Source organism: Callionymus lyra, chromosome 13, assembly GCF_982586985.1.
Source record: "Callionymus lyra chromosome 13, fCalLyr1.hap1.1, whole genome shotgun sequence".
NCBI classification, from domain to species: Eukaryota; Metazoa; Chordata; class Actinopteri; order Syngnathiformes; family Callionymidae; genus Callionymus; species Callionymus lyra.
The window spans coordinates 20336890-20350251 of NC_141830.1; the positions used below are offsets into that span (position 1 = coordinate 20336890).

General features: G+C 39.2%; 3 protein-coding genes across 3 annotated transcripts; 1 reads left to right on the forward strand and 2 right to left on the reverse strand.

Annotated features, from left to right (window-relative positions):
- Positions 1–70: 70 nt before the first annotated feature.
- On the reverse strand, positions 71–2938 carry LOC148067709 (uncharacterized). The gene is made up of 2 exons (XM_087805744.1): positions 2701–2938; positions 71–1123 (listed from the first exon to the last, which is right to left on the reverse strand). Exons 1-2 carry the CDS (start codon positions 2781–2783, stop codon positions 772–774), a joined length of 435 nt encoding a protein of 144 aa, XP_087661870.1. The 5' UTR covers positions 2784–2938; the 3' UTR covers positions 71–771.
- A 970-nt stretch (positions 2939–3908) lies between these two features.
- LOC148067710 (coiled-coil domain-containing protein 106-like) lies at positions 3909–10085 on the reverse strand. The gene is made up of 8 exons (XM_087805743.1): positions 9970–10085; positions 9428–9491; positions 9246–9344; positions 8662–8883; positions 8524–8580; positions 8191–8457; positions 7967–8128; positions 3909–6992 (listed from the first exon to the last, which is right to left on the reverse strand). Exons 2-8 carry the CDS (start codon positions 9489–9491, stop codon positions 6676–6678), a joined length of 1188 nt encoding a protein of 395 aa, XP_087661869.1. The 5' UTR covers positions 9970–10085; the 3' UTR covers positions 3909–6675.
- A 286-nt stretch (positions 10086–10371) lies between these two features.
- LOC148067711 (transmembrane protein 238-like) lies at positions 10372–11379 on the forward strand. Its single transcript, XM_087805745.1, has 2 exons — positions 10372–10504; positions 10748–11379. The coding sequence occupies exon 2, from the start codon at positions 10750–10752 to the stop codon at positions 11077–11079; it is 330 nt and encodes a 109-aa protein (XP_087661871.1). The 5' UTR covers positions 10372–10504; positions 10748–10749; the 3' UTR covers positions 11080–11379.
- The last annotated feature ends 1983 nt before the right edge of the window (positions 11380–13362 follow it).

A 13362-nucleotide genomic window follows, 5' to 3' on the forward strand; every position in this document is an offset into this window, starting at 1 on the left:
ACAAACATATATTTACTCTCAACATACATGTACAATTTGAATCCACCATTGGAACCCGACGACACAAAACTTCAAACATGACTCATTTTATTTCCGTAACAAAATAAATATGTACAAACGACTTGGAAAACCTGCAAAAGTAGCGAACAAGGCGAAATCCCTCCTTTATGACGCATAGAGAGCGAAATGTGCAAAAATGCCTTCACATACATTTGTACGAAACAAGAGCTGGGAAACTGTTAAAAGATACAAAATATTTACAGCACGGGTACAAACGTCCACACAGCTTCTTAAAGACTTAAAGGTTGATGGTGAGGTTTTTTTGTTCGAGGGCAACTCGTGTAGATTTCAGAGATCTTGGACCCTCTATTGTACTCATCAGTACATGTCTGTATGAAACTCTGTTCACTGAAATTTTTACTTATATAATTTGCATAAGCCCCACCCACTAGTCTCCACCTCTAAGGGACTTGTTATATAAACAAAGCGGTCGTAATGGGCTTCACTATCGTAACCACTCAGTCCCCAGAGGTTCCAGACGGGGAAGAACTTTCTAAAGTTTTTAGTTATTACCTTGAACACATGGTCATGATGAGGGACTCAGTCTTGAAGAGGAAGACTTCAACATTTGAAACATGTGAGTCAGTCTTTTGGGTTCACACGAGTTGCCCTTAAATATGTGGTTTGGCACTTTGGACAGGTACTCGTGCACAACAAGACAGTAACGGGACCTGACGCACATGGGGTACAGGGGTGTTGACGTCAGTTCCTTCAGCCCCAGCGACTCCCGTGCTCTGTCCCTGAGCTCTGGTGCTGGAGGGTGCTGCGGGATCCATGGAGGCAGCCGGAGGACGGGCCGGGTCCAGGTCCTCCCAGGTGGTTGACGGACTTGCACACGGGACACGGGTAGTCGGACAGACCCTCGATGTCCTCGAAGGCCAGGTTGACGATCTGGTCGCAGCAGGGGTCGCAGTAGAGGTGACCGCAGGACAGGCGCTTGAGTCGGGCCTCGTAGGAAATGCAGCCCTGGCAGTGGGGGAGGTCCGGACCGAGGGAGAGCGACCCGGTCAGGGAGCTGCTGTCCAGACTGCCGGTCCCACAGGAGCTCAGCTTGGTGGGAGACCTCGAGAGGGGGAGGAGGGGGACATTAAAAACTGTGGGCAGTTTTAAGTCATGCAGTGTTTTTATCTTTTAAGTTTATGGGTTCAATAATAATAATAATAATAATCTTTAGTAAGTTTAGTTCATGTCAGTTGTCTTGGTTACATTATTATATAACATTCATCTTTTCTTGTGTGGGAAACTGCAGTGAATCAAGACTGCTGTTGTCATAACAACTGTGGAGCGAAGGATGTTTTAGCAGTCGCTTCATGTGCGAGGAAGTGTCATCGTCATCATCAACATCATCATCATCATCATCATCTTCATCATCGTCATCGTCATCATCATCATCATCATCTTCATCATCGTCATCGTCATCTTCATCATCACCATCACCATCACCATCAGCATTATCTTCATCATCATCATCATCATCATCATCGTCATCATTATCATCACCATCATCATCATCATCATCTTCATCTTCATCTTCATCATCATCATCACCATCATCATCGTCATCTTCATCATCATCGTCATCTTCATCTTCATCATCACCATCATCATCATCATCATCTTCATCACCATCATCTTCATCATCACCATCATCATCTTCATCTTCATCATCAACATCAACATCATCATCATCATCATCATCATGTTCATCTTCATCTTCATCTTCATCACCATCATCATCATCTTCATCATCTTCAGCATCATCATCATCATCACCATCATCATCATCATCTTCATCATCTTCATCATCATCATCTTCATCATCATCACCATCTTCATCATCATCATCATCATCTTCATCATCATCATCATCACCATCACCATCACCATCATCAACATCATCATCATCATCCTCAACATCATCATCATCATCCTCAACATCATCTTCATTATCATCATCATCCTCAACATCATCATCATCATCATCATCTTCATCATCATCACCATCACCATCACCATCATCTTCATCATCATCATCATCATCATCACCATCATCTTCATCATCATCATCATCATCACCGCAGCGACCGGTCGACCTCAATAATAACCAGAGGAAGTGATATTTGTGAGTGACGTCATGATCTTATACAATCAGATTATCTAAGGGAGTTATGACAACCTTATGACACATGACCGAGCAAATGATGTGACATTGTGATGTTTATATTAATATATAATGTTTTTATATATTTAAAAAAAATAATTTTATATATATATATATATATATATATATATATATATATATATTATATGAATACATTTATAGACACTGTATACATATTAATGAAGGATGACACTAGAAGTTTTACTTTATTATTTACACCTTTATAATTATATCATATGCCCTAAAATAAAATAAAACAAATCTATAGAAGTACCTTTTGCTAATACATAAACTAGTCAAGTAAACCTTATTACAATATATATAGATAGATAGATAGATAGTATAAGTTTATGTTAAATATATAACAATATTTTAATAATGGTGTTATTGTCATAAATCATTAGCGGACGGTTGGATCTTACGGATGGATTAACACTCTAAAGATAAACGACCAGAATCTCCTCGAATCCTTGGCTCACCTCGTCAGTGATGAATGCTTGAAGCAGTCCAGGCTCAGAGCCGCCAGGATCCTCCAGAACAGGTCCATGCCGCCGGATCTCATGGTACCGTCCAAATGTCAGTGGCCTGTTGTACGACCAGCGTCATCCTTCGCGATCGACTCACTGTCGGATGAAATGAAGATACGAGGAAGAGATGGGTGATGTTTGTGCTCCTCTGTCCTCGGTTCTGACGGAGGAAACAAAGCGATGCCGCAGGTTCGGGTCGATGTCGTCTTTTCCTCTCTCTCTACTGTAGTGACACAGAACAGCCAGACGGGGGCAGTAGCGAGCCAGGATCAAAAGAGAAGTCGAAAAAATAATCTTCAGTTTTTATCAAACGTTATTTGTCAGCAGCACTCAAGTGCTTCCTCATGTTTAGATTCCATAGTAAATAAAGGAAGTGACAACTGCATGGATGACACGTTAAAAAAAGACTTGTTTCTCCAGAACTACTTGTAAGTAAGTAAGCAATTTTTATTTGTATAGCGCTTTTCCAGATCAGGGTCACAAAGCGCTCAAACAATCAAAACAATATTCAATAAAATATATAGTTTAAAGGTCAAGATAAAACTGATAGCACAACAGGAGATCCAGAAAATCAAGGAAAAGCCTGAACAAATAAAAATGTTTTAAGATGTTTCTTGAAGGAGTCAGTAGATCATCAAACACAAAGAGAGAGGAAGATCGTTCCAAAGCTTAGGAGCAACAGTCTGGAAGGATTTCTCTCCTCTGGTCCTGAACCGTGTGCGAGGAACCATCAGTAGATTCTGATCCACAGACCTCAGAGCCCGAGCTGGGGTGTAAGGCTGGATCAGATCACTGATTTAAGGAGGAGCCTGACCATGAATAGATCTGAAAGTAAGCACCAGAATTTTAAAGTTGATCCTGAAAGAAACTGGCAGCCAGTGAAGAGTTTTAAGGATCGGAGAAATGTGAGTTCTTCTACTAGAGCGGGTGAGAATTCTCGCTGCAGAGTTCTGAATCAACTGCAGGCGAGACAGCTCCTTCTTGTTAAGACATTGTGAAAGTATGAGATCTCTGAGCAAGACTCACTCATATAATGTGTTCTGAATACTATGAGTCAACATTTACCGCCTGTTGAGAACCAAACCTTCGTTGTGAGGCCCAAACGTTTGGAGACACTCAACGACACTTTTGAAAGAAAATAAATTCAGAAAAACAGATAATTCAGGAAATCAAGAGTTTTTATCTTATTTTTTCAGGTGCAGAATCTTTGTTGTTACCAAAATATTCAAACAAACAGAAAAACAAGTTGGTTGTACAAACATTGATGTTCACTAAAAACAAATATGAGCAATATTGCATATCCGAAACACACACAAAAAACAAAGTGGATGTGGGAATGTTAGTTAAGGTGCTTGAATATGTTACATTACACATGTAAATGTTCTTCGCATGCTTAGTCAGCGTATTCTCTGTACCCTTGTTGCATAAGGAGCTCGACACGAAGCAGAAAATCACTATCAGGAAGTAGCCCAGCAGCTGTAACCTGACTGAAGCGTCTATGCAAGAGCGGCACCTTGAGATGAACTGAACCCGTCCATATTAGTTCAGTGAGTCAAACTGATGGAAACCAGCAAAAAACATTTAAAGGCGAGTCACACAGAGGGAACAACAAATGTTTGCGTAAATCCATTCAATAAACCTATTTACAGAGACTTGACACATCTTTGAGAAAAGTTACATTAAACATTTTTAAATGATTTTTTTTCAGAGAAAAACAATATAAATTAAAATATTAAAAGGAGACAATATCTGAGAAACATCAGCATCAGCAGTTTGGTTTGCACGCACCAAAACACATGAACATTTTTTACAGCGGTAAACAAACATTCTGGTGAACAGGCTGAATTATAAATGTTATTTCTCCTGTTTAAGTTACTTATCGATGATTAAGTTGTTCCGAGTCCTGCCCAGAATCTGGAGAGAAATATTAATGGAGCAGTTCACCGACAATTTAAATTTCGTTTCAGAGTCGACTCGCCCTCGCATCGACCAGGAGTGGGTGAATTTTAAAAAGTCATCGGTGTCTTTTTAGAGTTACAGGCAAAAATGTAAGTCCATATGAAGGTCGCAAATGGCGCTCACTTTTCTTCTTCCTCGTCCTCCTTTGACATACTTAATGGGCAGCTCATATCAACTCATCCGACACATGTTTCAAATGTTGAAGTCTTTCTCTCCAAGATGCAGTAAGTCCCTCATCAAGATGATGTTTGGAAGTTATTACTGTATAAACTTCTCCCCCGTCTGGATCTCAGCAAACGAGAGGTTACAACAGCAGAGGCCATTATGACAGCTGTAAACACGTCCCGCTTTGTTTATACAACCAATTCCTCTGCGCTGGAGACTTCTGGGATTGATGACGCGCGGTGATAAACATTGATGCTTGACCAGTCATAGCAAAGTGGGTGTGATTACGTTAAACAAGATTTTATCTCCAAATAAAATAAAGTGTTTCCAGTGGACGGGTTTAAGAACATTTTCTAATGTAAATATTTCAAAGAAAAGAGAGTTTTGTACAAACAGAAACATACTAGAGGTCCAATAGAGGTCCAAGATCAATTTAAGACACAATGAATTCTACACATTAGTTGCCCTTCAGAAACATTCAAATACCTCCGTACTGCTCTCCTGTAACATCCCTTTCGTAAAGACACCGTGATAAGTCTTTATTTTAAGATTTTAGTTAATCTGTGGGTAAACTATCAGTCGAGTGATTGTGTAGCAGCTAAAGTGACCGTATTCATGCATTTGTGTATTTCTGATGACTCTGGAAACAAAAACACTGAGATAAACACTTTGCTCCTTTATTGTACATGTACTATTGTTAAAAGTGGAAATAAACTGATGTTTTGCTCCTAAAAATTTGCTTCAGCAATGAGGGATTTGATGTGCAAAATAATAAAGAGACAAGTTCAGGGAAAATGGTCTTAAGATAAATATATATTTTTAGTTTTAGGGATTAACAAATCATAACAAAGATGGCGACACAAGGGTGGAAAAGGTTGGATGAAATGCATCTCAGAAGACAAGAAGACTCAGTGTTAATGGTCTTCACAACAAATATTTGGATAAAGAAGAAGAAATTAACAGCAACGTTTGGATGGAGCCTCACAATATCATACAAAGAGTAAAATTGACATTGAATACACATTACAACACTAACGCCAGATTCAAGAGGGAGAAACAAAGGACGGATCAGTGAGGAAAGATTGTACAGATGACGAAGAATCCCGAACAAGAACAAGAATGAACAGACTCATGTTCACGCCTCCTTCAGTACGAACAAACCTTTATCAAATCATAGTCAATCTCTTTGCACCAACAACTTCCTCAACCACATCCAGAACCTCAACCTGAGCAGCAAATGATTCGATTTTTTTTTTTGTTTTTGTCAAAATATTTAGAGCATTAGCAAAGTTAATATTAATAATAATAAAGGAATAAGTAATTACAAATTCAAGCATCACCTGACTCATTTTATTTATGTTAGTTCTCTTGAAAGACCCTAAAAAAACCTTTAAAAATGAAATACCCTGACTGGCAAAACATATGGTGAGATGTATTTTACATAAGATCAATAACTTTGAATCAACAGAGATATGTTTTGTTTTGTAACAAAATGGTCCCATATAGAGTTTATTATTTACTAAATTTTTGCTACTTGACAGACTTATTTTCATAATAAACTTGATTGAAACGAGCGTCTTGATGTGTCAAAAGTCAAAAAATCATATAAATTATTTTTTCTTTCTGTGCGGACCAGTAACAAATGCCTAAAGGAACATTCACCGGACCAGGGTTGCAGTCCACTTATATAGATGATTCCATCCAATGATGATTAGCGCCGACTTGAAATGTCAGCTGAATAATAGTGAAACTAATCAAAAGTACAATTCTTGACTCGTGACTGAACCTTCAAACAGAAAATGATCAGTGTCTGAACCTGTATGAGATGGGCAGCAGCAGGTTGTTCTTCTTTAAGGCTTGCACTCGACTGAGCGTCTCTTCGTCAAGGACGGTGTAGCATCGACGGGCGTAGTCTAGCAGCTTCTCCTTGGACGGGTCGAACTCTCCGACCTCGGCCACCTTCTCCGGAGCCACCAGTAACATCTCAGCTATTGGCGTCGTTGATGCCACCGTGTTGCGGTCCACGCCGTGTATTTGGAACGCTTTGGACATGTTCTTCAGTCGCTGATACGTAAGCAGGATCTTCTTGTAGCGGAACAAGACTCCAGCAGCATCTTTGACTGAAGTGAGAGGGAGAGACAGTCACTGCAGGAGCTAAACTCTAGACATGTCGTAACTTTGTGTAAAAATATAATCGTTGAGAAGGTCTCCGTCACCTGACAAGTCCAAGCATATGATATCTTTGTCATGGTTTGAACCAAACCTGCTGTTTTTTTTGGTACTACAGGAGACGATGTTAAGTGACTTACTTCAGCCACAAGGAGGACACTTTCTTGTTCGCTGTGCTATCTAAGATGGAAAGATGCTGCATTGTCCACCTTGTCACAGCGGTTAATAGATGTGTCATGTCTGGGTGTCATGTCTTTTTTCTGCCAGTGTTTTCCGAAACTAAATTTTTATATAACTCGGGACCTTTCGTTTCATTATTTGAAATCTCTCTTAATATCTCATCATCTCTGTATAATTTATCTTTACTTTTTGTCCACACATGAATGGACCAATAAATGTGGGTTCAGCTTTACGCCATTATACCATTTCTGTAAAGTAATTATGTTTCCAAGCATGGCCTCCAGCTCCTGATATGGAGACATCTGCATAAAGCTTCAATGATGTGTTGACTGTTTGGCCTGAGAAGAAGGGTTAGGTAGGAGGGTTTTGGTCTTTGCATGTAATTATTATAACATGTATTACTTTATTTTATATTATTTTGACTTTCCCTCTTTTTCTTTTATGACTATTTTTTTTTTTACCAGCAGAGCTGCACTTACTGGATATTTAAACGTGACTTGTATGTGGAATGCATTTATGGTAAAATCTAAATTTGTATGCAGGCCAACATCAATAAAAAATACTTTGACTAAATGTTAAAAAAAGGGTGATTTACTGAGTTTGTATAAATGATAATGAACACAAACAAAGTCAGTTACCATAGGTAATTAAAGTGAATGTGTCTTTCCAGTTTATAAAGTATTGGTTTGGAATTGAATTCTGAAAAATCAAAACAACATCCAACCCTAGTCTTCCTCTTACTTACCTCTCTGTCGCTCACGGGGAGCTTTGAAGATTCGCCTCCTCTTTATGGCTTGTCTGTTGCCGTTATCATGAAGACCATCATCACCTAAACTAAGATCCTCTTCTGCCATGTAGTCCTCATGGTCCAGGTACTGCTCTGATTCTCCCAGCAGAGAAATGGACTCTGATGAAACAGAAAAAAGTTACTATTTAAAAAAAACTTAGAAGCAAAAAGCCAAGTTTCACCTGGTCCTACGTTGGCGCTGAGTTCGTTCATGGATTGTCGAGCACTGGTGCAGTTGCCGGCTGTGGAGATGGAGTTATTGAGGGCATGGTTCTGTAGATGTCCCTGAGGCTGTGTGGGAGGGAAGAGGGCATTCAAGGATGCCAGCTGACTGCTGATTGTGTTTTGGACGTGGTTTTTCGAGGTTGCCATTGTTGGAGGAGCTTGTCTTCGCTGAATGAACTGGCGTGAGGGAAAATGCTGCGAGTCTGCCTTGAGAGTCGGGTGCTCTGTAAGGAGCAAACGTTTGACAGATGATATAAAAGATAGATCTCATGGTTGAAAAGATTTTTTACCAGCAAGTCGTTCCTCTTCTCTTCTTCCCCTCCAGTTGAACCGCCTTGACTCATAACCTAAATAGCAGAAATTATGAACAAGTTACACAATATTAAAAAAACCTCTTCATCAGAAATATGCTTTCTGAAGAACCCCACCATTACGATATGAACTCTCGCTCTGATCTGGTCCATGGCTTTTAGTTGAGAAGATGAAACGGTCCAGCTGACATCGTAGAAAGTCTCGTTCCTCTTCTAGATCCTCAATTCTTTTCTGCAGCCACGAGTTCTTCTCAAGCGAGATTTGCAGCTGTGTTCGGAGGTTGGTGATCACCATGTAAGAGTTGGTGACAGGAGAGGGCCCAGATGGTGGAGGAGACTCTGAGGAGGAATGCCATGCATCATAAATCAATACCAAAGAGCACTATTGTTACTGTAACTGAATTATTGCTTCACATTAATTTTCTCGTTGATCCTTTGCTAGGGTTATATATTAGGGTGTAAAATTTTGGCATGAACAGGCAGGGACATCTGAGGTCCGGTAGAATAGAAATTCATGTAGGTAACACATTTTTAATGAGACCTTTTATATTGAGGGGACTTTTAAAATGTAAACAGGATGTTGTCATTAAAAACTGACAAAGCGCTTGGTTAAAACCAGTTACTTCCACAACTCAGGAATAAGTTTAAACTTAAAAAAATGGTAGATGTCCTGGCATATGATTGAATATTGTGTTACTCACCATCAAAGCTATGATTATTTTGGTTGAAAAATCCTTGCTGTTCGAAGGTTGTCTCTTCATAAGGGATGGAGATTTCATACGTATCTTCACTTTTAGGAGCTGGACAAAATAAGTATGTTATGATTCCCTAAGACATTATCTCACACAAAATATGTATTATTTGCCAAAAATGATCATCTCACTCTGCAGATTGAGAGAACCAGAAGTGATCTTGGACGTGGATGCAGCTTCTGGGCGGGTTTCCATCTACAAAAAGGGCAACAGATTAGGTTAAAGTTTAAAGAGCACGTTGGAGGACTTGGATGAGAAGATAGATTTAGGCAGACTTGTGTGGCTCATGAAGACGCTGGAGTCCAACAGAAGGAGAATGATGTGGAAACCTTACCCAGCCATAAGTTATTGTTGTTACTTTCAGACTAGTGCAGTCTCGCGGATGCAGACATACTCGCCTATAGTAAACTCGTAAAAATGGACTCTATAGGAAAATTGTACCACAGGACTCGAAAGTATGGTTCGTTTTGGCCACGTAGTGTTCTTTTAGGTGCATAGAGTCTCTAGCTGTGCATATGTTAGCCTAGCATCACGTTAGCCACTCGCTACGCTAGCTTTGAATATTAAATTACAATCGAATGCTTTTCGCCACATCATTGATTTTTGGTGTCGTCTTTTGGGTGTTTTTACCATCTCGGTGAAATAGAAACGTTGTTGGGTTCTCAATACTTACCACTCAGAGCTTGTAATAACTCGAATTTCAAGTGTAATAAGCCGTTATAACTCAGTCATATCGCCATGACACAGGATCGTCCGCTAGCTAACAAGCTAACAATAACATTTACATATGTTTTCAGGTCTCTTTTACGTCATTTCCGGGTTGATAAATGATTAAAAAAAAACAAGGATATATTGAGTTGAAAATTATATTTAATTTAACAATACTTAATACAGAATTTGATCTCTATATATAATGAAATTATATATTTATAATTTTAAATTCGATTAATTTAAACTAGCGTCACTAATTCGTGTTAATGCACGTTGTACTTTGTGAAATATGTGTAAAATTATTTTATTATTATTATTTCCGATATTTTTAACACACATTAAAGAAAGTGATTGCACATGCGCCTGAGATCAGAGACAGGTAAAACAAGGTGTCACGTTTCAAACTGGCAGGTCACAGTGTCGCCCCGGATACAGTGGAGCGGCTTTTAAAGCATTCAGCCAGTGGTTTGTACTGTCAACACTCGGGGACCGTCAAGGTAAGTTATCAGTCTCATGTTTTATATATATAAAATGGGTTTATTTCGACGTTGTACTGCTTCAAATAGTGTACAGTTGGGAATCCTGTGGAACTGGTATAACAGGTGGCTGAAGCACCTGAACAGGCGGTGGCTAAAATGCATTTTCAGTAAATTTGAATCACTTTTATCTGCAATAAAAATATAATCAACCACTGTAAAATAATTTTGGCAGATGTATTAATCCTCCATTTCTCTCTGCAGTCATGGCACCCAAGTATGATGGTCTGTCCCACTGTAAGCTGGCCCTGGTGTTTGCACTGCTGATGGATCTGCTCGGGGTCACATCCATGCTGCTGGGTGTCTTTGCTCCCCTTGAGGTCAAAGGGCGGGATTTCGGGGACTTGCTGGTCTACACCGGGGCTCTGCTGGTGCTCCTCTCGCTGGCGGGCTGGGTCATGTGGTACAGTGGCAACATTGAAGGACTCACCTCCAAAAGGGAGTTGGCAGGTGCCATGGGCAGCGTCGTGGACCGCTTCGCCCGCTCCCTGAGCCGAAGGATAAGGATCCCCAGGACTCACAGCAGCCCCACATAGGACAGTGAGGAACCCAAACACAACTTTACGGGTCTGATGACAAGGAGCCCGAGGTGAAGGAGCGTTGTTGTTTATTTTGTTACAAACGGACTTCCATCACTGTTTTTACTTTAAGTTTATTTTCATCTGACTGGCATGAATCAGTTGTTGTGACGACACATGTAATTAATTGCAATGTGTTGAATTATATGAATGAATTGCATGTTGATTAGGATTTTGATGCTCTTAAGTTAACGTCCATGAAAAATGCTGGTACCTCATTATATGGCTTTCTAAATAAAAAGTGCTGAATTAGTAAAACTGTTCTTCTGTAAGTCACTTTCGGAGCACATTTTGTTTGTATAGTACCCACGTGTAGATGTGATATTTCAACAGTCATATCAATAAAAACTAAGATTTCATACAGTCATTAACGTCAATAGGAGTAAGTAAGTAAGTAAGTAATATTTATTTATATAGCGATTCCTCTCTGCATGGGCATGAAAGTTCCTGGACATCCACATCTCCTCTGACCTCTCCTGGTCGCCCCCCAAACACCTCACACTGACTAACAAAAGCAAAACAGTGTCCCTTTTTTTCATTTTTTTCATGGTCAGGCTCCTCCTTCTATCAGTGATCTGATCCAGCCTTACACCCCAGCTTGGGCTCTGAGGTCTGTGGATCAGAATGTACTGATGGTTCCTCGCACACGGTTCAGGACCAGAGGAGAGAAATCCTTCCAGACTGTTGCTCCTAAGCTTTGGAACGATCTTTCTCTCTCTCTGTGTTTGATGATCTACTGACTCCTTCAAGAAACATCTTAAGACGTTTTTATTTGTTCAGGCTTTTCCTTGATTTTCTGGAACTCCTGTGATGTTATCAGTTCTATCTTGACCTTTAAAGTATATATTTTATTGAATATTGTTTTGATTGTTTAAGCGCTTTGTGACCCTGTTCTGGAAAAGCGCTATATAAATAAAAATGACTTACTACTTACTTACTCTGCAGTGCAAACTGTCAAATAAGGTGCTTAACTTAGAAGTTATAAAACATTTAAAACAGCATATATTACACAACAGGAAGCAGTGAACTTATACTTTTTGATCTCCAGAGGGATCAATAAAGTCTATCGATCTATGCTGTTTGAGTGACCACTCAACCGCCACAGCAGAATACTTGGAGAGAGTCATAAAAACTCCGCTTTAACCTGTTGATCAATGGCGTTGTGCTTGACAGAAGCTGCTTAAGTTGAACAATATATGACAACTGTATGGATAAATTACTAACAGTGTCTCAACCTCATGCTAGTAGAGTCACCAGCCGTCATAACTAAATTCTTTGAAACAACTATATGACCCCAACTCAAGAAAACACGCGTAAATAACAAGTAGTGAGTTCGTCACACGTGAACAACATTGATTTGATGACAGCACAAAATCATAAGTTCATTACTTAAGAGAAATTTGCTCTTGGGTTTATTACCTTGTAGCAGTTTAATTAACAATGTAACAATTTCACAGCGCTAGTACCGTTAAAACTGTATTATTGTCTCAATCCAGCAGTGATTAAGTCTTTAGTGGAACATTTACTTTCATTTACATTTGATGGTGTGACCTGTGTGCGGATTTAAGTTAGATTTTTGTAAACAAGGACTAGTAAGTAAGTAAGTAAAGGTTATTTGTAAAGCACCTTCCTAGACCAGGGTCACAAAGCACTTTAACAAACAAAAACAATATACAGATAAAATACATGCTTTAAAAGGCCAAGACACATAATACGTTATTATATTTTAGATACGGAAATATTGTTTTTAAGGGTCATTTGTGAAGGTTTACTTTTTTGATTTGTCAAATAAAGAATTTTCATGTAAATATACATGCCAGGTGAGGACACCCAGGTAAGTAAGTAAATAAGTAAGTATATTTGTAGAACGCTTTTCCAGATCAGGGTCACGAAGCGCTCAAACAATCAAAACAAAACTCAATAAAAATATATACTTAAAAGATCAAGTTAACACAGAGAACAACACAGGAGTTTTATAAAATCAAGGAAAATCCTGCACGAATAAAAATGTCTTAAGATGTAGGAATGTTCCTCGTGGGACACACTGTCTGAACGTTTTTCAGATTTGGTTTCAACTGTGGACTTTTTTTTTTTAAATCAGTGAACTGAAAAATGGAGTAAAATATCATAATTTCAAACATTTCTTTTGACCTGATTTTTTGGTTACTAGTTACTATCCTGGTGGGGACTTGCTTTATAATGGCGTCATACCAAAAATCACCAGCAGGTGTCTCTAGTCAT

Coding starts and splice junctions, on each gene's coding strand:
- LOC148067709 (XM_087805744.1), bottom strand. CDS start 2,783: ATGAGATCCGGCGGCATGGACCTGTTCTGGAGGATCCTGGCGGCTCTG. Junction 1,124..2,700: donor AAGCATTCATCACTGACGAG/GTGAGCCAAGGA, acceptor CCCCCTCTCGAG/GTCTCCCACCAAGCTGAGCT.
- LOC148067710 (XM_087805743.1), bottom strand. CDS start 9,491: ATGGAAACCCGCCCAGAAGCTGCATCCACGTCCAAGATCACTTCTGGT. Junction 8,458..8,523: donor AGAAGAGGAACGACTTGCTG/GTAAAAAATCTT, acceptor TGCTCCTTACAG/AGCACCCGACTCTCAAGGCA. Junction 8,129..8,190: donor CAGCGCCAACGTAGGACCAG/GTGAAACTTGGC, acceptor CTGTTTCATCAG/AGTCCATTTCTCTGCTGGGA.
- LOC148067711 (XM_087805745.1), top strand. CDS start 10,750: ATGGCACCCAAGTATGATGGTCTGTCCCACTGTAAGCTGGCCCTGGTG.